The sequence below is a fragment of the Sphaeramia orbicularis genome, chromosome 12, assembly GCF_902148855.1.
Source record: "Sphaeramia orbicularis chromosome 12, fSphaOr1.1, whole genome shotgun sequence".
Lineage (NCBI taxonomy): Eukaryota > Metazoa > Chordata > Actinopteri > Kurtiformes > Apogonidae > Sphaeramia > Sphaeramia orbicularis.
In genome coordinates this window covers 74360585-74384747 of record NC_043968.1, presented here as the reverse complement: position 1 = coordinate 74384747, position 24163 = coordinate 74360585, and the positions used below count along the sequence as shown (strand labels likewise).

The 24163-nt window shown below is 36.6% G+C and overlaps 1 protein-coding gene across 4 annotated transcripts in view; it reads right to left on the bottom strand.

Moving 5' to 3' along the window:
• Positions 1 to 24163, bottom strand: part of LOC115429720 (E3 ubiquitin-protein ligase NEDD4-like) — a 66688-nt gene that overhangs the window by 4030 nt on the left and 38495 nt on the right. For 3 of the 4 annotated variants that reach the window (XM_030149411.1, XM_030149413.1, XM_030149410.1), the window contains 12 exons: positions 17925 to 17979; positions 14492 to 14550; positions 12543 to 12608; positions 10550 to 10779; positions 7299 to 7420; positions 5851 to 5921; positions 5631 to 5726; positions 2633 to 2706; positions 2464 to 2524; positions 2188 to 2247; positions 1985 to 2092; positions 1375 to 1471 (listed from right to left, as the gene is read on the bottom strand). In XM_030149411.1, coding sequence (XP_030005271.1) covers positions 1375 to 1471; positions 1985 to 2092; positions 2188 to 2247; positions 2464 to 2524; positions 2633 to 2706; positions 5631 to 5726; positions 5851 to 5921; positions 7299 to 7420; positions 10550 to 10779; positions 12543 to 12608; positions 14492 to 14550; positions 17925 to 17979 — 1099 coding nt within the window. Of the gene's footprint in view, positions 1 to 1374; positions 1472 to 1984; positions 2093 to 2187; positions 2248 to 2463; positions 2525 to 2632; positions 2707 to 5630; positions 5727 to 5850; positions 5922 to 7298; positions 7421 to 10549; positions 10780 to 12542; positions 12609 to 14491; positions 14551 to 17924; positions 17980 to 22555; positions 22571 to 24163 lie in introns of all 4 variants that reach the window. The other variant, XM_030149409.1, reaches the window with a different exon arrangement.

Below are 24163 nucleotides of genomic sequence, written 5' to 3'. Positions count from 1 at the left end.
AAGCATCTGATGTGGATCCTCGCTGTACATCCTCTCAGCTGCCTTCCCTAACGCCCTATTCACTCTGTACTATTGTTTTCAAGTCAAGTCAATATCAACCTAAAAGTCATTTTCAGATACATACAGACAAAGATTTATTTTATCGATCCGAAGGTGTAAATTCACTACTTTTTATTTAAAAACAAAAAAAACAAAAAACAACTCCCATAAAAACAACTTGATGTGAAAGATTTTATTTGAAAGAAATATCTGGACTGAGTTTGAATTCTGCAAATGTTTTGCTCCAAGTGATGTTATTAATGACTGTAAACTAATCCTCCTACTTCAGAGGATCCACCATTTATGATTCACTATCACAAGGACACACCAAAAAATACTGTATGATTTAACAGCACCTCCAAGGTATAACATAAGGTAAAGAGCTGAGGTCAAAGGGAAGAAAAGCCAGAATTTGAGAATATACGGTTTCCTCCTGTAGCCTTTCCTCTCAGTCCAAATCAGAATAAATATAAATACAGATGACCCTAAAGTCATTTCATGATATTATGTAAAAGTGAAGGCTTCAAACACAGAGCAGAGCAGTAGTGGCATGTCACATTTGACCAAGTCTGATCAGTGATCAGTAATTACAGCTGTTAATCATGGATTTAACCCCTCCCCCTGTCTGGAAACACCTTGTTACACAAAATTAAGGTTCAACAAGGTAGATTTCCTGCAGTCTGAAAATATGAGAACAGAGTTAATGCAGAAGTCTCATGTTGTGACTGACCAGTTGAACATATGCTTAAAGATAATTATGGAATTTTGTCCAATAATGCTAACACTGCAGCTTTAAGCACCACAATGAAACAAAATTATTCAGCAAAGATCAGCAAAAAGCACTTTAACCACATGTCGAAAGGATCACCCGGAGCAAGAAAAATGCAAACACCTTTTCATGTTTTCTCTCCAAAACCAATCCACTACTGTTCCAGCTCGTATGCACTTTCTGTTCTGAAAATAAGTTTTATTAATGAAAATGGAATCTGGTCACATTGCACCTGATCCCAATGAGTTTTAATTATTTCTACACTGAGTGTTTGCATTCATGCAAAAAAGAACAAAAGTGAGAATAAAACACATTTTTTTTGCTATTTGTCTTTCTAAATGAGTGCTATATAAAAAAAAAATCCAATAAATAATGATAATAATGTACCATTAATCGTCCAAGTGTCATTTCTACCTCCTGTCCACATTTATACAGGGGAAATCAGTTAATTCTAGGAACCCAGACACTGTTGATTCAGTTTCTGTGTAAACTATTTTTATGTCACTGTTGCATAAAGTTCAAGCTCTGCAGTAACTGAACTGACATTGTCTTGTGAGGTCACGTACCGTAAAGCTCGGCAAAGCCGTTCATGGGCACTCGTGATGTTCCTGTAACAAACTGGAGGAGTCTGATCCTCTTCTCAGCATCCATCAACAGGACAACCTGATGAAGAAGTACAGACACTAAGTATTAAAAAAACAAAAACAAAACTAACTCTAATTGAGTTATGCAAGAGTAAAAAAAAAAGCAGAAAAACTACTGTATGTGTGTGTCAGTCATTCAACTACATAATGACATTATGTTATGACAGTCTCTTTGTATTCAAGTACATACAGTATACAGCACATTTCGTCAACACATTTTTGGCTTGTATTTTTATTGTTTACTGGCCGAGTGTGCGTTAAAGTGCAAGTCATGACAAATGATAAGCAGGGCAGTCACTACTTCAGCTCTTTCATCAGAGCAAACAAGCTTGTTCTTCCAAACAGACTTTGATCTTCAAAAGCAAGGCCAGCAGACCTGTCACAGGCACCACAGAGCCACGGAAAAAAGACTAAACCCATAAAATATTAACTGACACATGTGGGGAACATGGTAGCTTTTACTTAGATTGAGCATTTATGCAGAAACTGTGTGAAGGTGTGGCTTTTGAAGCACAGCGGAGTGTGTTTTTACCTTCCAGAACCACTGGATAACAGGGTGGTTGGGACAGTAGCCGTTCTTGTAAACAGTGTGTTGCCTCCAGTCGTTGACATCAACGTCACCCAGACCGCACATGAGTAGCTGCACGGACACAAAGACAGCAAGCATCCAATAAACACTGTGTAACATGCTGTTGTAGAGTAGAAATAATACAACAAACATAGAGGAATTCCTACCTCCAGCTCATTTTCATCAAAGATCTTGATCAGATCTATGAGAATAAGCTCAGTGAAACCCTGAAAAATGAAATAAAATGGAATTAAAACAGCTTATATTAAAAAGTTAAAACTGGCAACATAAGTAGAGAGCCACGAAAGTATTCAGAAGTTGCAAAAATGTATGAAAGTAGGTTGAAGTTTAACACATTTAACTCAATACACTTGTGTTACATCAACCTGAAACCTGTTGTTATATCGCCCCCAAGTGGCAACAGCGCAAGTGCACATAAATACCTCCAGGAAAGCGTTCATCTGTTTCTGCACCCGATTGACAAACCTCCACTGGATGACCAGGCTGTTGGAGACAAGATCCATGGCATTTATATGGAACACACGGTAGTTTTTGAAACAAATGATCACTGCTAAAAAACACAAAAGAGGACATGACAGAAATGGTTCTTACTCGATGTATTCCTTCTTGTTCTCGTTCGTCACCACCATGTCTGAGCCACTGGGCTTCAGATCCACCTGGTACGTCTGAGACAGAAAACACACAAGAAACAACAATCAGGGAAAGACTAAAACAGGAATAATATTCAAAGAAACGTCAGTGTTAACCCTTTAACCCCTGAGACATGACTCCAGGTAAAGGTGCTGCTGTGAGTATGTGCTTATGTTCCTTTTCTTCAGTGGTTTTGCTTTAATGTGTGTTTTAGGGTCAAAACAGGTGGAATAACAGAAAGAGACAAAGAGAGGAAATGAAGTTTGACAGGTTTTTACTAAATAAAACACCCACAATGTACATCAATAAGAGATTTAAGATGTTGAACATGAACTGTGAACTGGAACACACTGAACAACAAGGAACTGAATTTCAGCCCAGTAGATTTAGTTTTGAGGCTCTTTTTTTTCTAAATCAGTCCAGCTGGTTTTTGACACCTGGTTGAAGTCCAAAAAGCAGCTACATGTTCAAAACTACCGTATTTTCCGGACTATAAGCAGCTGGGTCAAATCACGCGGTTATGTAGGGAGTGCCCGACTACATTTTATACTGGAATTCAAAAAGTACTTAAGATAGACACATGAATAATACATCATTCTCACTGAAGTCAATCTGAATGGTGCAGCAGCTAGGATCCTGGATGGACTGCTTCTCTTTGATGAAGCTGTGGGTCTTGAAGTAAGGGATGCTGGTGGCTAAAGCTGAGAGAAGCTCTGAGACTGTTCCAGTTTTGAGTAACTTAGCTGTGGCTCCATTCATACCAGCTGACAGACTGCTCAAGCTGAGTCTCATCAATATCCTGTGATAACTACCCTTTCATCTCAATTAAGAGGAATATTTTCCAGAGAATGTAATATTCATGTATACCAAATCCATATGAAGACAACAGACTATCAGAATTATTGATATGAAAAGTTAAATCTATAGAAAGTGAAAGAGGATGGCTTCATCAGTTCTTAACAATGACTCCCATCCTTTACGAGGTGAATTTCAACTCCTTTCCTCTGGACGGAGGTTCTTAGTCCCAAGGTGCAGGACACTGTTATAAAAATAGCTTTGTTCCTGTCGCCGTCACTGAGCTCAATAAGAAATAGTGACATTGCACTTTACTAACTTATTTAGTTATTTATTCCATTTCTTTGCTCTATTTATTATTATTGTGACTTCAAATTTTTTAGTTTTTTAAATTTTTTAATTCCATGTTCTTATCCTGGTTTTTATCCCAGATTGTTTTTATTTTACCCTTTCTGGTTTTTATTGCATCTTGTTTTTATTTATTTGATCCGATTTATTTTATTCTTTTACTTATCCATGCTGCTATACCGATGAATGGTGGAACACTGAGCACTTTTTGTCCTGTCTTTTTGTCCTGTCTGTAAGCGTGATCAAGTGCCTGTCTTGCATGTTCAATGTATGTGTTGTTGTAATGCCAAGGCAATCACCTAGACTGCAAAACAAATCTACCTACGGGTATTAATAAAGTAACCTTGACCTTGAAAAAAAAACCTTCACAAGCTAGCGATTTCATGTCGAGACCTATTTTTGGTTATGTAGGGGAAAAAAAGAAATCTTTTTTTTTTAGATTAGTGACAAAATAATCTTAAATTCCAATGAAGCCATGCTTAAGCAGAGGATTAAATGCTTTCTTTCAGAAATTTCCATTGGTTTAACTCATTCGATTAATTAGTGATAAAAAAAAAAAACATGTTTGAGAAAAATGAAATTCCCTACATAACCAGCACCATCTGATATCAAAATGCTTAAAAAAGCAATTCACACCAATTTTTCAGACAAAATGATTTTTATAATGATAAAAGGGTGTGTAAAAGGTCATAAAACTATATTGAAAATAGAAATATATGATTGAGATTTCAAATTATAGCAATGACAATTAGTGTTAGTATTCATTCTTAGAGAACCTTCCGAGGGACTGAATTTAGTTCATATAAAAAGTTCAGTCAAGTCCATAGGTGCGTGATTTGACCCAGCTACATTTTTCTCACGCTTTGAACCCTGCGGCTTATACAACGATGCGGCTCATGTATAGATTCTTAGCAGCTAACAGCCTCCAGGGGGTGTTTTAGCAGGAAGCGCAAACGCGAGACAGACAGGTGGAAGAGGTGATGCGAAGAGAAGTTTTAAGCTTAACTTTTAAAAATCATTTTGCACAAACCCTCATTGTGGAAAACACACAAAGAAATGCATATGATGCAGCTTTTAAGTTAAAAGCAATCGATCTGGCTGTCCAAGATGGAAACAGAGCTGCTGCACCGAAGTGTCATTGAGAGCAACAACGGAAAAGAGACGTAGAAGGTGAGTGATGGAGCCTTTCTGAGGCTGTTCCAACTCCGACACTGAAGAAGACGACTTCAGTTGTTTCAATGCAGAAGGAAGATGAAGATAGCGATCAATGACTTTTCTGGGTTTTTTAACCAGCCATGTTACTGCCGTGTTACAGGCACTGTTTGGAAAAAAGCAGTTAAGGTATGGAAATAAATATTTGAATAATCTTTCTGTTTACCATCTTTCTGTGTAAATAACTCACGTTACAACATGGACACCTGCAGCCTATACTCAGGTGCGCTCTACAGTCCGGAAAATACGGTAAGTAAAAACACAGTAAAAAAAAAAAAAAGAAAAAAGGAAAATCACAACAACACTGAAAACAACAGCAAAACACAAAACGACAAGGAAAATGGTCCAAAAAGGAAAAAAACAAAAAATCTAAACTGTCTATTTTTATAGTGAGCCAGTCTTACTCACTGCTCTGTGTTTTCCCCCACATTACACATGCTCAGATGAACCGTCTATTCTATCAGCATGTTTTGAAATTTTTCCACTTGAGCAAAAGGTTGAATTTTTTTTTACAAATATTTAAAATAAATAATGCATTCAGAATGAGCACCACAGACACATCAGGGATTAAAGGGTCAGTGTGATGTGAGGGACATCTACCCACCTGTCCAAAGTTGTCCTCATCGATACAGAACCTCAGGTCCAGCTCAGTGGGATCATTTTCTAGAATCCACTTCAGGGAGTTGTAGTATTCACTGTCCTGCAGGGATGCAGACCAACAACATTAAGCAAAACTAAATACCTGATATCACTGGTTTTATGCTGCGTTGACTTATGTAATCACAGGTGAGTTAATATTATTGTAGTCGCACTGTCAATCTTACCACAGACTCCATGTCTTTAAGAGAAATCTGTTTTCCCAGCATCATCTTGTAAAACGGCCGAATGAAAAAACCTGCCAACATAAGCAGACGTGCACATAAATGGTATTTGCAGATTCTACATATTTTTATACAAACTAAAGAGCGTCTACCTGTATCAGACACATAAAATTAACCCATAAAGACCCAAACATCCACTGGTGACCAAAACCATCTACTGATCTAAACTGTTCAATACCTACTGATCCACTAATCCGGTCAATACATGTAAATAATTGGTGTAAAATACAGTTTGTCATCTTTTCATGGTTATCAGATGTGACCCACTTGGACGTTCAGAGACTCCGTAGTTACCTTGGAAACACCGGCAACTTCGACAACATTGATTCACCGGTAAAAACCCATGGAGTTGGATCAATGACAGTGGATGGAGACATCTGTTTTTACGTTTGTCTATTGATATCTTTGCTGAAAAGTCACTTTTTCTTCAGTTTTCTCTGTTTTCGATATAATAACCCTCAACTTTAATCTGAGCTTTTATGAACATCTACATAATCAGTGACTTAAATATAGGAAAACACATGATTTATACTGAAAAAAACATAAAATACAGAGGATAATAGTATAATAAATGGTAATAAATCACTTAAGAAAGGTTAAATATAAAGATAAAAATATTTTGGAACTGGCGCAAAAGTAGCGCTGGGTCTTTATGAGTTGAAAAATATTTAAGTGCTTTTTGAGATTAATTTTTTCCCAGTTTTGTCTGTGTTGTAGATGACTCAGCATTTTCTTATTCAATACTGTACATAAATCTACAGGGAAGTAGTATTAGTGGCTTTGCAAGCAAGCAAAGTTTATTCACATAGCACCTTTCATAGACAAGAGAAGTCTCAAAATGCTTCATAAAAGAACATCAAAATACAAATGGATAACACAGGTACAACTACAATCACAAAAAAGGTATAAAGTAAAATAAACATGATAGTCATAGAACAACCCTTAATTTACTGTAGTTAGAATGCTTGAAGAAACAATTATTGGTAATAATTATTTACAAACTGACATAGTGGTGAACAGTTTGTGAATATAAAGCCATCAGGGTGTTTCTTTGTGAAAATGTGAAGTTAAAATCTGTATCTATTTGCTTCACAAGAAATAAGATGTTTTGAAATCTATGTCACCATGAACACATTCTTCTAAAATACAAACACAGAAATGAAGAAAATCTGATGATGGAACTATTCCACTATTACAAATATCACAAAATCAAACAGCTGTTGTATTGATATATATGTAGAGATTTGTGGTCTTACGCTCAGTTAGTTTTAATTTACAAATATGACTGGTATTATGACCTCTGTTTTTCCATTCGTTAATCCTAAATCTACAGGTCAAAGAACAGTATGAGGTTCAGTGGTGGGTTTGAGGTTCTCTTTCATACACCTTACCATCCAGTAGTTTTCCATGAAACACAGCCATTCCTGCCACACGTCCAATGAACTTGAAATAAGACAGATGATCCTCATTGCACAGGCCAGAGTTAGGATTGATTTGGAGAGTGTAATTGTCCCTGGAAAGAACAAAACATTTCCAGATTATTCTCCAAGCAGGTGGTAGCAACATTTCTTTTCTGCGGGAAACAGTTTTATGACTTGGTTCATTTCCCCATCCTTGTCTTTATCAACAACAAAGCAGTAGCTCATCATTAGAGTATTATATTACATTGCAGTTTCACTTCAATTCAAAAAAGTTAACGACCATTCTTTCGTGAAACTGTATTTATGCAGCCATACGTCTCAGAAATCAACACTGTTGCTAAGCTTCATCTGAATAATGAAAAAGGAAACAACACTTGTAACAGTAAAGAAAAATCACAACCTGGTTATTCTTCACTAGCTTTGCAGAAAGTCTTAGAATGAAGTAGAAACATAAACCAGGGGCTCCTAGGAGGCCTTACGCTCCCCTAAATAAGTCTAGGCTTTATAGCAGGGGTGTCAAACTCATTTTCTTTCAGGGGCCACATTCAGCCCAATGTGATCTCCAGCGGGCCGGAACAAGTAAAATAATAGCATAATAACATAAATAATGACGACTGCAAATTTTTTAGTGCAAAAAATAACATTAAACGATGAAACTATTTCTATTCAAAACAAAAAAAGATGTGAATAACTGGAAAAAACTGAAATTTCTGAAGAAAAATAAGTGCAATTTTATCAATATTCTGCCTCAGGTTATGATTTATATATGTGCATTACAGATCAGATCTACCAAGGCACAAAAAATGCAGAATATTGTTAAAATTGTACATATTTTTTTTTAGACATTCCAGGTTGTTCATATTTGTTCAGGTTATTGACATTTTATTCTTAAAGGATATCAGAATTTAATGTTCTTTGCAATAGAAAGAGAAAAAATTAGTGTTGCCATTATTTATCGGCATAATGTCATATTATTTTTCTCACATTAAACCAAGAAGAACATTTGGAGTCATTATTTCTAGGTTATTATGCTATTATTTTTGAGTTTGATGCCCTTGAATGTTAATATCTTCAGGATAATTTTTGCATTTTGCACTTTGTAAATTCATCTCGCGGGCCAGATTGGAACCTTTGGCGGGCCGGTTTTGGCCCCCGGGCCGCATATTTGACACCTGTGGTTTATAGCATGAGACAGGGACAAGAGAAAAACTGCAAGAATATCAGGAGGAGAAAAAAAAAACAAAAGTTGCAAAAATTTGTGGCAATATTAAAGAAGGTATGACTTTCATCGCATTTTTTTTTTTTTTTTCACATTTGTATCACCCCAGTCACATTGTAATTATCTCTTATCCATTAGTCTGTCTGTGCATACACACCTGAATCACTTCCCTCATGGTGAACAATTTCGAAGATGACTCCATCATAAACACAGTCCACTTGTTTACAGAACAAATGTCACTCGGGCCTTTTAGAAAATTTTGTTAAGTGCATTGTGGGAATGTGAATTTCATGTAGCAGCAGTTTGTCTGTCCCTTTGTGAGTGCTGAACCCAGATGTGGCCTTTACCTCCATCCACCGACCAGACTCATTCTGTATAACATCCCTGGTGGATTGGAGGAGTTTACATTGTAGCGATCTGGCTCGTTTTCCTGCCGAATCCGTGAGAAACCATTTTCACTTCCCACAATACAATTTCCAAAAAATCCAGAGTGATGTTTTGGTTTGTTATGTAAACAAGTGGACTGTGTTTATGCATAAGCAAGAGAGATTTCAAAAAATATTCTGTTGAAAAAAGCCCTGATGAAGACCAGAGGCTGCAACGCGTTGGCTGTATTTTAAAGATTGCCATGGAGTAATAAAGGCATTTTATTTTTACACAAATCCTACAGCGTGCCTTGGAATATTTTTTGAAATCTTATGCAGACTTTTTTTTACTCTAAATAGTAAAACCTGAATTTCTCTTTCGATAGGGTCTATAGGAATAAAAGCTAAATACTGTTTATATACTTCATGAAAAAAGCATGTCATATTCCTTAATGATTGATTTATTGTACCATTGGGTACAGTACAGGCAATGACATTTAGAGATTTATAGAAATTATATAAAATAAATGGATCTGAAGAGGGGCAGTTTAGAAGAAATGAGCATTTCTGACTTTGCATCACCACCTGACATGATGGAGCGAGATTTCAGCGGAGATGACCCCCCCACACACACACAAATCCCACCGTGGAAAAGGGCAATTAACCAACAATGAATAATTTAATCGAGCAAATTCTTATCGACAATTAATTGATAGTTGATGAATTGTTTACATCCCTACCTTAAAGTCATATTTTTGGCCAAATTGTGATATCTGCATAAAATGAGGCAGTACTATTAGGAGAATAACATTATGCAGGTATTACAATTTGGCCAAAAACATGACTAAGGATATTATGCTATGAGGCTAATGATATGCAGCCACAGAATTTCTGAAAGGGACACAATATACAAGAATTCCCGTAGAAATTCATTAAAGCTGAGCTGTCCCTCCCTGACATGGCGGTCAGTATACATCACTGTCACTGGTATGTTTATGTTTATGCATTTGGCAGATGCTTTTTTCCGAAGCGACTTACAGGGGAAAACCAATCAAACCACTCAATCAATCAAATTTTGTTTATGTAGCACCAGATCAGTATGTAACATCAGAGCCACCATAAGGTTATTACTCTGCGGTTACTCTGGCACATTTAGGTGTGATTTTTAAAACCACCTCCAGTACATTCTAGTGATACTGGCCTGTTTCTGAAATGTTAAGTCTTTTCAGGAAGTCAGTGACAGTATTATTCACGTTTTAATGAATCTGTCCCTGAAGAAAATATAGAAGAAATAAGTTCCTTCTAAACTATCCTTGGGAAAACAGTCAGAGGATTTATCTTGAATTGATGGTGCCAAGAAAAGCATGATCATGAGCAAAACACATGACACTTGACGTGGCCTGTATGTGGGAAATATTTGTTTCAGGATGGGTTTGTGAATGACAGGAAAAGTTAATCAAAGTCTACAGGAAACTCCAACAAGTCTCATAGGACAACACAAGGGCAGGCCAGCTCCTCAAAACACTGTGGAAAAAAACAACAGAGCACAACTGGAGGAGGATTTTTCCACAGCTCTGAACTCACGGCCTCTCCTCAGCTAACTCTAGACTCTAAAGCACTACTGAGCAGACACTTACGTGGCAGAGTATTCGAACAGGCCGTAGTAAGGGTTAAACATCTCCTTTGATAAGAGGAAGAACCATTCCCTGGCCACTCCGCCGTAGTCCAGTCCTTTCTCTGACTCAAACTCAATCCACAGCCGTGCTTTCAGAACATCCGGCCTTTTCAGGGACATGATCCGACGGTACGATTCCTCAAATATGTTGTTTCTGTGGAGCTTCATCTCAAAGCGGTTGGGGATGTCGGCCTAAAAAAGTTAAAAAGAAAACATTATTTGTGGTGAAATGGGTGTAATGACAGATGGACAAAGGATAGTTTTATCTCGACATTTTTAACTATGGTGAAAATGCTTTAGCTGACTAGGTAGCAAGTCCACTTTTTTTTTTATTAGGAATTTATCATTTTGTCATACAGAATGTAGCAACAAATAACAATCGGCAATAGATAATAGCTACAATCTAATAGTAAAGATAATTTAGGTTACAGTTATGAAATAGCAATCAAGTTGCACTATTACATTTTTAGAGCAGTAGTTTATTTAACATTTCACAGGACTATGAAACAAACCACACATTACTTGTTTTTAAAGAAACTAATCCATTTGCCCCACCTTATCATGTAAAGTTCAGCTTGCAGCCTCAGCATAAATGTTATTCTCTCCATTTTGTGAATTTGATCAATCATTTTCAACCAGTCCTCCAGCCAAGTCCACTTTATAGTTACTTTACTAGTGAACAATAATTACTGTTAATGCCTTATCCTCATGTCAGGCTACAAAAACACAAAAGATGCTGCTTTTTCTCTTTGCTGTGAAAACGCAACATTTGTCCTAAATCTAACTTGTAAAACATCTGGTAAAAGACACATGAAAAGCAGACTTGAAACACTCTCCCACTTTTTATTTGATATTGACAGAGTAAATACTACCGGAGATATGACAGTTTGAAACCGGAGTAAACAAATGGGAGTAAAAGTATGAAAATGAGGTGGTGGGGGCGTTATATTTCTGACCATATCTTTGTCCTTATTTGTCCTTTTTCAAAATGGAAAAAACTGGCCCAATCTGCAGATTCTAATCCACAGACTGCATTAGCATTGCAGTTAAGGGTGAGAATGACCGCCCACCTGAACCAGATGTGGAAACCGGGAGGACTGGGGGGGTAGGGGTGGGTGGAGGAGTGAGAAAACTGGAGAAAACCCCTATCTAAAGATTTGTTTTTATGTCAAATATTTGAGTATAGTTTTAATTTACTACAATTTTGATTTTACATACCTAATATTTGGAACCAATATTCACTTCTAAAGTCTTTGAAAAGGTTTGTTAAGCATCTTTGTGTTATTTATGCAATAAATTATACAAATTTTTCAAATCGGATTTTATGTTTTTTGTGTGTTTTTTGCCCTTTTGTGTTGATATAGTAGGTTAAAGTGAAAAAAATAATAGACAGATGAGATAGACAAAGTTGTGCTGAAAAAAAGATACCAAACATGGGTATAGTAAACATTTCTTTATATAGTATAAAAAGGCAAAATCAAAAGTACTGAAAAATGGCCAAAATAGGCTCAGACCCCTAATGGTTAATGACAACAAAAACCCAAATAAGCAGCACATACACTAAGAACAATCTACAAATGACATTCCATGAACAGAATTTCAAATGGGAATTTGAGAATTATTCTAATAATTATTACCTTTTCTTACGTCTCATAATATACTAGTGGTGCGTTAGTCTCTTTCACTGTGTATACCACAAAAATCCCACTGACAAGACTGAAGCTCCCATCACCCTGCCGTCAGATGCTCACACTGATTATATTCTTAAGGGCTGAGAAATAGAAAGTTCTGATAATGCCACATCACCTGACAAGTGCTAATTAAAAATAAGTGTGATATAATGACAATGAATATTTAACATGTAGAAGGGTGTGAAAGAGGAGGATTACCTGCACTGACATTGTACTGCAAAAGTTTACAGACTTTAAAAGTTTATCAGGGTAATAAAGTCTTACCGGTTTCTTTAATTTCTTCCTGAAATAGTCGTATTTCTGCTTGAACTCTCTGGAGTAGGGAACAGCCTGAACACAAAGAAACACAAGGAAATCAAAGAATAATAAGGTCAGCTTTCAATGTCCTAAATATACTGAGCAAAATATAAATGCCCCATGTGACACTTTACATTTTTAATAGCATTAGGTGTTTCGCAATATATTAAATCATACACAGGTTATTTTGTTTATCAATGTGGTACAGATTTATGTCTATTAGAACACTACTGCGTCTGGAATTCAGGGACATTCATGTGGACACTGTGGGGCCTGGTGGATATGACACACCTGTGTTGTGGGAGGAATTACTGCATCACTGAGTAAGTACACACTCACAGAAATGGACACAAAGTTTGTTTACAAATCATGATTATAAGACATCATGAGCTCATTTTGAGCCTCATGTCTCGTGTTACACAAATACTACATTTATATTTTTGTTCAGTGTATGTACCAGTACACTCTAACAATACAAGAGTTTTATGATTTGGTGACAAAGTCATCTAGCGAAAATTGTGGACAACACTGCAGCTGCAAGATCAAATATACAAACATAATTTTTTATTTTTTTTTAAAATACAAAAACAGTTTCAACCCTCCAGCCGCCTGCTGGTGTATGAGTGTGTGTGTGAATGGGTGAATGTGAGGAATTGTAAAGTGCTTTGGGCACCATGAAGGTGTAGAAAATGCGCTATCTAAGTTCAGCCCATTTACCATTCCATTTACCATAAAGACCCAAACATCCACCACCGACGCAAACCATCTACTGATTTAAAATGTTCAATAACTTCGGAACCACTAAACCTATGACAGTGTTGAAATAATTGGTGTAAAATACAGTTATTCGTCTTTTCATAGTCATCAGATACGACCCATTTAGACGTTCAGAGGTTCCGTAGTTACCGTGGAAACACTGTCATCTTCTACAACGTTGATTCACCAGTCTTAATTTTACTTTATGTAGATTTTTTAATTTATTATAATTGTTTTAAATATTTTGCCAGACTTATGGAATACTGATCCCAGTCGCACCATAAAAACCATCTACTGAGCTAAACTGTTTAATACCTGTTGACCCACTGATTCTATCAATCCATGTCAATAATTGGTGTAAAATACAGTTATTCATCTTTTCATGGTCATCAGATATGACCCATTTGGACGTTCAGAGGCTCCGTAGTTATCGTGGAAACACCGTCATCTTCTACAACATTGACTCACCAGTAAAACCCATGGAGTTGGATCAATGACAGTGGATGGAGACGCTAAGATTATGTTCAGTTAATGATAGATTTGACTGAAAAAGTCACTTTTTTTCAGTTTTCTCTGTTTTTGATATAATAATCCTCAACTTTAATCTGAGTTTTTATGAACATCTACACGATCAGTAAAATAAAAATAAGAAAATACATTATTCACACTGAAAAAACACAAAATACAGAGGACAATATTATAAGAAATGGTGATAAATCACTTAAGAAAGGTTAAATAAAGAGGAAAATTAATTTGGGTACTGCCACAAACGTAGAACTGGGTCAAACTATCACTCCACTAACACAAAGTTCAAACTTCTAAATTACAGCCTTTTGTGATTATAAAATTGCACAGTCTGACATTGTGTTTGTGATTTGATTAATTCTGCTGCTCTCAGAACTACAATGAGCAACACTAGGATATGGAAGTTTTACAGGAGAAACCATATCTGGAGTGGTGCACAAAGTGACACGAAGGTGCCGGCATGTTAAGTGACCTCTGCACCACACAGATAAATCACTTTGTCACTGCAAAGATATTACAAATGACACACACTTAGTACAACAGTGTTAAAACAAAACCCTTCTGCTTCCATGTTGCAAAACTGTCACGGCTGAGGCTGTCTGAAGGAAAGCAGCAGCTCAAACTAAAGTACTCACAGGTCCTGTGATGGCTGGACTCTGCAGGCGAGGGTCCTCCCACTGAGTGTTCTTTGTATCTGAAGACAAAAGACAGACAAATGTTTAAGGAAAGAACAGGAAAAATCTGTCTGTCCGCTAGGTTTGTTATTTTATCAAGAACAGAGTGAGGACACATGTGCATTCCTCAATCACTGACTCAAGATCCAACCAGAGTATTGAGGAAATATGAAAATAGCATTAAAAACCACTTACAGAAAATACAGCAGCGGAAAAAAGCTTTTGGACAGTTTTTGTGATATATTGCTTTAACACTTTCAGTGCCATGGGCCGATTAAATCGGCTTTACGAAAACAACCTGTAAAGTGCCACGGGCCGATCAGATCGGCTTTGGAGAACACGCCATATTTGTGTACAAACAAACCATCCACCCCCATTTCTTTCTCACATTTCGATGACATTCTTTCTGTGTCCCCCTTTTGAGACCAAGCAGACGGGAATTTGAGGTCACGCGACCGAATAATATTTTTATATCTTTTTAATGTTTCTTATTCTCCGGTGTTTCATCAGAGGGAGCCCTCCATGCCGGGGGGCGGCTGTGGACTCCGGGGGCTGTGGCGCCTTCTCTCACTGGGGTCCGCTCCTTTCTGGTGGGTGGGGGTCCCAGTTGGCCCTCTCCCACTAGTTGGGATGCGGGGCTGTGCTGCTGGTGCCTGGTCGCCGGGGTCGGCGGCTGCCTCCTGGTGCGGATGGCTCCCTGAGACAGCGCCTCCTAAATTGATGTTTTACTTTTACTTGTACATTTTTGTTCTGGTCTACTCGTGCTCAGTCAGTCTTCTTAAGCATGTGTGAGCTTGTGGGTTTGCATGTATATGTGTGTGTGTGTGTGTGTGTGTGTGTGTGTGCGCGCGCGGGTGAGTGGGTGGGTGTGGGTGGGGGGCGGTACTGATTTTTAAACTGATATGTAAAGCCCTTTGTGCTACAGTTTTTAATGTATGAAAAGTGCTATATAAATAAAGATTATTATTATTATTATTATGAATTATGCAAATTACGATCAATAATGAATCGGCTGCGTCCGGTGCGTTTTGAATCTAATTAGCAATCGGTCGGATGTTACCGAGCGGTTTCCTGCAGGATTCTTCAAATATTATAAAAACGACGCGAAATACTGAAAAACGGCCAAATTCTGTGGCACTTTTAAGGCTTATTAGCCCCTTAACTGTCTGGCACTTAAAGAGTTAAGAATCACTCTTAATTCATTGACTTCTGCCAAGTATTATTCCATTCCCCAAACCCACGTTACCTTCTACATGTGCACTGTTCCTTCATGGTTAAAACAGGATGTTTCAACAAGATAAGGAAAAAATACCAGGGCATGAATGCAACAGTCAAGAATTTTTTTTTTTTTTTTTTTGTTACAATAAAGAAACAAATTATTCGCACTTGTTTGTACCTGATCCAGCCACACCTTTTGAAAAACATAAAATATTTTTCTGCAAATATTTCATGATAATATTTGAGACTGCGTAAAATTTTAAGGTTGTCCAAAAACTTTTTTCCACTACTGTATGAATGTTACAGAAACTATACAGGACTATCTGAACAGAGGAAAAATACAAAAATATACAGCCTACTCAGGAGAGTTCAGGACATAATAAGTGGAGGTCATACGGTTGGACTAAATACTGGCTTTGACCTGATTTAGTTTCTTTTTTAAACATTATGCACATATTTCCTTAGACATGAACATGTAGGCTCATTTCTAAGCCAAAGTTGGTCTAGGATGTCTGTGCAGTATTGTGAAACTGTGCTATTTTTTTTTTAATTAAAATGTCTTCATTTATAAAATCTTTTTATGTAATCTGTCATTTTTTTTTTCAATCAAATCATGTTCACCCTGTATCTAATGACAGGCCATTCAGTTATGTGATACCGTTGCACTATGTAAAGCCTTTTCCTCTGCCTGCCTGTCCACTTTGTCACTGCTATAATTGATGATGGGTTTGGTTTTCACTGTCACTGGAAAATGTTTGACGACACAACAACAATTATACCCCGAGACAGGGATGTCAAACTCACTTTCTCTCAGGGACCACATTCAGCCCAATTTGATTTCAAGTGGTCCAGAACAGTAAATTAAAATAATAATAATAATAAATAATAAATAAATAAATAAATAAATAAATAATAATAAAAATAATAATAATAATAATAATAATAATAATAATAATAATAATAATAATAATTTTCAAATCAGTGAAAAAAAGTACAATTATATCCTACCCTATCCCTAATGAAAATGTTTACATCCACAAATTGTGTTTTAAAAAATGTGAATAACCTGAAATTTCATAAGAAAAATAAGTGCAATTTTAACATGTCATTATGTCTCAGTTTAGCATTTACACAACTTACAGATCATAGTGGATCTACAAATACACAAATCATTTAATAACAGGCAGAATATTGATAAAATTACAGTTACTGCTCTTAAGACATTTGAGGTTGTTCATATTTGTTCAAGTAAGTCACATTTTTTGTGAAAGGATCGTTTGTAAATGTAAACATTTCCTTGTAATTGTACTTTTTTACACTAAAACAAAGACAAATGTACAGGGTGGGGAAGCAAAATTTACAATATTTTGAGGCAGGGATTGAAAGACAGTGTATGACCAATTAGTTTATTGAAAGTCATGAGAATTTATTTGCCACAAGAAAATTGACGTAATAGAAAATGTTTTTATTCTATGTGTCCTCCTTCTTTCTCAATAACTGCCTTCACACGCTTCCTGAAACTTGCGCAAGTGTTCCTCAAATATTCGGGTGACAACTTCTCCCATTCTTCTTTAATAGTATCTTCCAGACTTTCTCGTAATAGTTTTGCTCATAGTCATTCTCTTCTTTCCATTATAAACAGTCTTTATGGACACTCCAACTATTTTTGAAATCTCCTTTGGTGTGACGAGTGCATTCAGCAAATCACACACTCTTTGACGTTTGCTTTCCTGATTACTCATATGGGCAAAAGTTTCTGAAAAGGTATGGATAATAGTGTTAGGTATGATTATGACATCAATATATGTTTGGTTTCAAAACAATTGACGTAGTGCCTGCTGAGAAAAAACAACTAAGTGTTCATTGTAAATTTTGCTTCCCCACCCTGTAGTAGTTGTCATGATATTATTTTACTGGTCTGACCCACTTTAGATCATTTTGGTCTGAATGTGGAACATGAACTAAAATGATTTTTAGACCCTTGATTGTTAATTCCTAAGTATAATTATTGCACGGGCCAGATTGAACCCTTTTGGGGGTTGAATTTGGCCCGCAGGCCGCACGTTTGACATTCCTGCCGTAAGACAAGAAAGGTGGATGATATGAAGAGAATGCAGAATAAAATACACACACAACACACACAAAGCATTGAGAAAATAAGTTGAATTCAGCTTACTGTGGTCAATGTAGAAGGTACGTCCATCTGTGTGAACTCTTTCTTCCCATCCAGGCTAAAAAAGGAATCAAAAGAAAAGACGATGAGTTAGAAAAAAGTACCAAGTCACCATTAGACAACACTATTAAAAACAGGCCATCCTCAAATAGTCATTAAATCCATCCATGTCTGTCCTTTTTTAAAATAGTATGCTTGATTGAACTAGAGTGACCTTTTCAGGTTCAAGCATTGATAGAGCCCTATACTGGCAGTAGGGCGAGCTCAATCAAACACCAAAAAGGAACTGAAGGGATTTTCTCTCCTATTTGAGTGAGGTCTGAAACGTCAGCCAGGCAGGGGTATGACCACAACATAGAGGTTAATCAGCACTAGAGTTCAAACCAGTACACCACCACTGACACGGTGACCACTCAGTACAGTGTCACAGGCCACACACACTCATACGGCACCAGCAGTCAGGCGGTTAAAACAGAACATTACACTGGGTCGAGAGGAGAGGAGGTCGGGAAAGGGACTGAGGCTAACATTTGTCAAACTAGGGCTGGGCAATACGGACACAAATGGTATCATGGTTACAAAAAAATGTCATCGGTCAATATTGATAAATAATATTAGTTCCTTGGCTGATATTTTGTCCTGTTGCGAGTTTAAAAAGCCAGCTGATTATTTGTGGTTTTAGATGATTTGTGGGTAAAAAAAAAAACTACAATAACACAAGATGTAGGTGACATGAAAGATGTAACAACTTGAAAACGTTAAATACAATGTAAGACACAACAAGACGCAAGAAGATAAAAACTATCAGCCTGATCACAATCAAGGTGTACAAGTATATTTGTATCAGTTATTAATCAGTATTCCACAAAGATCCCCCCAAAACCATTCCCTAAATGTTTCTTTGGCCATCTTATTACTAGATCTTGCAATCCACCAAATTTGAAGAAAATCGGATAAAAACTGATAAAATGGCGACCCAATGAGCGTGAAAACATGTGCACAATTTTATTGTTATAAGAGAGCAAAATTATTGTACATAATGTTTTGTAACACAATAAATAATTACTACTCAACTCCTGTGTCTTTTTTATTACAAAATACACACATCACATTGCTTTTCATTTGTTGATCATTTTTGTTGAACAGCTGTTTGATTATCAATTCTTATTTTCAGTATTAAGACAATCAACCATTTTGTTCTGAAAACCCTTCTTTTACAGCCCTTTAGTTGTAATAATAGAATGAGAACCTCTTATTTCAATATTATTATGACTACATATGCACAACTAGACAGATTTTGGTATGCTCTCTGGCTGCAGAAAATTTGGTAACAATGTGGCAAACGGATGTTTATGTCAAACCGCATGTTTTCAATGGTGCGTTCAACAAAATTCATGTAGTGTCTGTACACCAATATACTTCCATCAATAATATGGAGTATATGCCTTATAGATATATTGTTATAACTTGTTCACAAATGTTTATTTCCTCCTGTACCAGGAAGACTTAGTTACAGATCTAACAGAGATGCAACCATGTGGTAAGCCAGATTTTCATTCCAATCTTGTAGAGTCCGTACACCATATCAAAATATGTGGGTCTAATTTTATTGTTTCTGTCAATATATGGAATTTTTCAGCTCGTATGCTTTGGACACGACATCTATGCAATAAACTATGCATGATTATCCTGAGTGCTGAAACATTAGTATATCTTTCTAGGCATTAAATATGGAGGCTATCAGGCTGGAGTGTCCGTACACCCAATAATTTCTGAATTGACAGGGGCAAGCCTGTGAAATTTTTAGTAGACACCATAATACAAAAATATTTTGGACTTTAAAAGAGAAATATCAGACAAATAAAATGGCCTGTCTGATTTTTTGATAGAGGATTATTATTATTTTTTATCTATTTGTGCACCCTTTCTGGTACCCTTGATTGTGATCAGGCCGTATGTAAAAGATGCAACAAGGCAAAACATTGTAAACGGGCAACAAGATGCGGCAACACACGTCAACAGATGAGGCAAGATTTATGATGTGGTAAAAGCTGCAACAAGATGAAAACTATGTATAAGATGACACAAGATAAAAACAGATCGAGACCAAAAAAATAAAAACATCTTATAAAAACATGGTAGAAGTTGCAACAAGATACATGAAGACACTTTATGAAAGATGGAGCTAGACTTCAGTGTCGTAAGATCTGCAACAAGATGAAAGCCATGTGTATAGCACAAGATAAAAAAAAAATTAGAAGACACAACAGGATAAAAACACGGCAAAAGGCGAAAAATGCAGCAAAATTGAAGCCATGTATAAGACGTTACAATAAAAACACGGTAAAAAGATGCAACGCTACGCCAGAAGACACATTATAAAAGATGTGGCGAGACTTAAATATAATAAAAGAAACAATATTAAACCACATAAATGATTCAACAGGATGAAAATGATGCATAAGATGTTACTGCACAATATAAAAGACTGTTACATGATGCACCTGTAGTCTCTGATTTCATGATAGATTTTTTTTTTTTCAAAACTTGTTTGTTTGTTTTGAATACAACATTAAAACCAAACAAAAGGATTCATATAAAAAGAAACTCAAACATTCAAAAAGGAGTGGGATGACGTTTAATTTATAATCTCCCACCTCCCTACCCCATCCTTCTACCTACCCTAAATTCATATGTCAGCTACTCATAAAATCTTATTTAACAAGATGAAAAACATTTATTATTAATATCATTATTAGGGGTGTTAGAAAATATCGGTTCTGTAATATATTGCGATATTTCATTTCACAATACTGAATCGATATTTTTTTTACCTCCGCCAAGGAGGTTATGTTTTTGCCAGGGTTTGTTTGTTTGTCTGTTTGTTTGTCTGTCCGTTAGTGTGCAACATAACTCAAAAAGTTATGGACAGATTTGGATGAAATTTTCAGGGTTTGTTGGAAATGGGATAAGGAAGAAATTATTAAATTTTGGTGGTGATCGGGGGTGGGGGGGCCCACGGGGGGCGCCACTGATCAGCCTTGGCGGAGGTCTGCACTCTCCAAGTGCTTCTAGTTAGGTATTTATTCAAATGCAGATATGGCAGAGGTTCATTTTTATTTTTTGGTTTTCTTTATTGTTTATATCTTATTTATTATCATTTAACACTGTTTTATTAAATAATGATTATTTGAAGCATCCTAGAAACACTTTTTACTGTCAGAGAGAGGCAGATGTTAGTTCCTTTGTAGAGATGGCACAAAAATAATGTTATGATGTCAGTTCTGAACTAATAGAATATGAACATTTGAGCAGGATCTTAAACTGTAATGTCTGTAAAATACAATTTAAGTTTTAACAAAGGAAAATTTTGTGATATAGCATTAGAACCTGTTGTGATCAAACAAAATGTGTTTAGTATTTGTGCATATTTCTGGTGTTATTCAATTCCTCCAAGAAATAATCATTTTTAAAAAAGAAACAAAGAAAAAATTGCCTTTTTAACAGTATATCTTGATATATCGTATCGTATCGTGATCCTAGTGTTGTGATTTGTATCGTATTGCCAGTTTCTTGCCAATACACACCCCTAATCATTATTAGTTTATTGGGTTATTGGTAATTTGTGAAAAGAGGTGGTGACACGCACATCCAGCTGCCAAAAAAACAGTGGATGAAAAAATTAGATAAGGTCTGCACAACCTGTGAGCTCCCAAAAAATGTTTTATTAACCACAGAAGTGATGTTTCGGGCCACAGCGTATTGGTAGTTTGACACTATTTTTTATGGTCAGAACGTGACCAATACTAGTCCAGCTGTGAAATATTTCAGAAATCTATACGTAGAACATTTACAACAATTATAATGACAAAATGTTCATTAAAAAATAGGAGTTGATTTAAATAAAACACAGAAACTACTCTCAAGACAAAACAAAAACACATGACGATAATGATATTTATTGTGATATAGAGCTATATTGTGATAAATATCATTATTGTTTTATTGCCCAGCCCCATGTCTAACTTACAGTGTGTGTGGTTTATAAGTGCTGCAATTGCATGAGTGGAAACGAGGTCAACACGCTAGAAACACATGCAGCACATTTCTTCTTCTTACACACAGCTGCTTTAGTCTTGAAATGTTCATACCTGCCTCCATCATTCACTCTCCTCCTGCCCTTTATTTACTGTATCCCACTTTTCCCACCTAAATTCCTCCCTCGTTCTCCTCCTAAAAGTGCATCAGAGCTCCACTTTCCCAACTTTGACTATCTGTGCCTCAAACACTGATACAGGTAAACAGACAAGGTGCAGTCTGAGGGGTCCCAGGAGAGTGGTAGGGCACTCCGAATGTTAATCTATAACAAAAGAGGATGGTGGTGATGGTGCAGAGAGAGGGAGAGGGATCAAATATTGATGAAAAAGGGGAGATGGACGGGGCAGGGTGGGGGTGGGTACAGTCCATCCATGCCGGTCATGAGAGAGAAAGAAAGACGAGAGAAAGAGAGGAGAAAAAAAAAGAAATAATAATAATAATAATAATAATAAAGCGCAAGGCTGTCTGCAGGCATTTGACTAAAACCGGACCAGACAGGTAGGTAGGCAGGCAGATGGAGGGAGGCACCAACCAACCTCCTCTGGTAGGTTCTGCCAAACAGACATGGCCAGGTGCAGAAGAAGAAGCATACATTAGATCCACCAGAATGGAAAGAGAAAAGAGAGAAAGAGGGAGAGAAAACACACGCCCGTGCACACACTCCACACAAGCCTGTGAGATGTACAAGCGCATTAACGTTTGAGCATTTATCATTTAGCAACAGTCATGTTTGGCATTTGGTGGGAGTTTGTCTGCATCAAAGAAATAATAGCATGGTTGATAGACATTCACCACAACCAAATTAGGAATTGTGAACACCCCCCCCACACACACACACCCTCCCACAGCCCAACCCTGACAGAATCTAATTCCTCATCCTCCCCCCCCCCCCCCCCACTCAAAGGACAAAAAAGGAAATGTCTGATACAGTCTAGTCACATGCTCACATCTCATCTTTTACTGCAAAACCCACAAACAAGTGCTTCAGATCAACCAGCAAGTGATGTTTACTGAGCTAACTAACACAAAACAGAAGTACGACTGGTTAGTAGGTCGGTAGGTTAACCCTTTAACCCCTGACGTGTCTGTGGTGAGTGTTCGGAATGTATGATTTATTTTAAATGCTCAAAAACATTCAACCATTGGCTTAATAAGAAAAATTTCAAAACGTGCTGATAGAATAGACCTTGTGCTTTCTATAGACATCTGAGCATGCTCAGTGCACCCCCTGCCACCTGTGTAATGTGGTGCAAAATTACTGAGAGTAGTAGAGTAGTGACTGAGACTGACTCACTATAAAAATCAATAGTTTGGGCTTTTTTTTTTGTTTTTTGTTTTTATTTTTTTACACCATTTTCCTTGTCATTTTTTGTTTTTACTGTTTGCAGTGTTGTCGTGATTTCCCTTATTTTTTTTCTACTGTGTTTTTACCATGTTTTAACTGTGCAATTGCTTTTTGAAGTTAAACCAGATGTCAAATAGCAGCTGGACTGATTTAGGAAAAAAAAAAAAAAGGCCCAAATTAAAAACTACTGGGCCCAAATTCAAATCCTTGTTGTTCAGTGTGTTCCAGTTCACAGTTCATGTTCAACATCCTAAATCTCTTCTTGATGTATATTCTGAGCGCCTTATTTAGTAAAAACCTGTCAAACTTCAATTCCTCTCTTTGTCTTTTTCTGTTATTCCACCTGTTTTGACCCTAAAACACACAGTAAAGTGAAACCACTGAAGAAAAGGAACACAAACACGTACTCACAACAGCTTTTATGACACTGAAACAGACGACAATTCAACAGCAGCCCGTTTCAATGAAACAATGGCTCAGGGGTTAAAGGGTTAAGAAGTAAGTAATGTTCAAACGCCAGACAGAAATACTTTAGATAGTGAATGTTTGTTTCCTAATATGCAAATTTCATTGATGCATAATCCCGATACATGATTTGAACAGTTAAATAACTGCACATTCTGGATTCAACTGCACGAGTCTTGAATAAAGTTGTCACGTGTTACTGACCTGTGATCAAATTTATGTGAATGCATCATGACAGTATTGTGCATTTTAATAACATTATTTGTGACAATTTGCACAGTTTTCCATTCCACTTTCTGTCTTATGGGAGGGTCAACAAAATACTATTAGATAT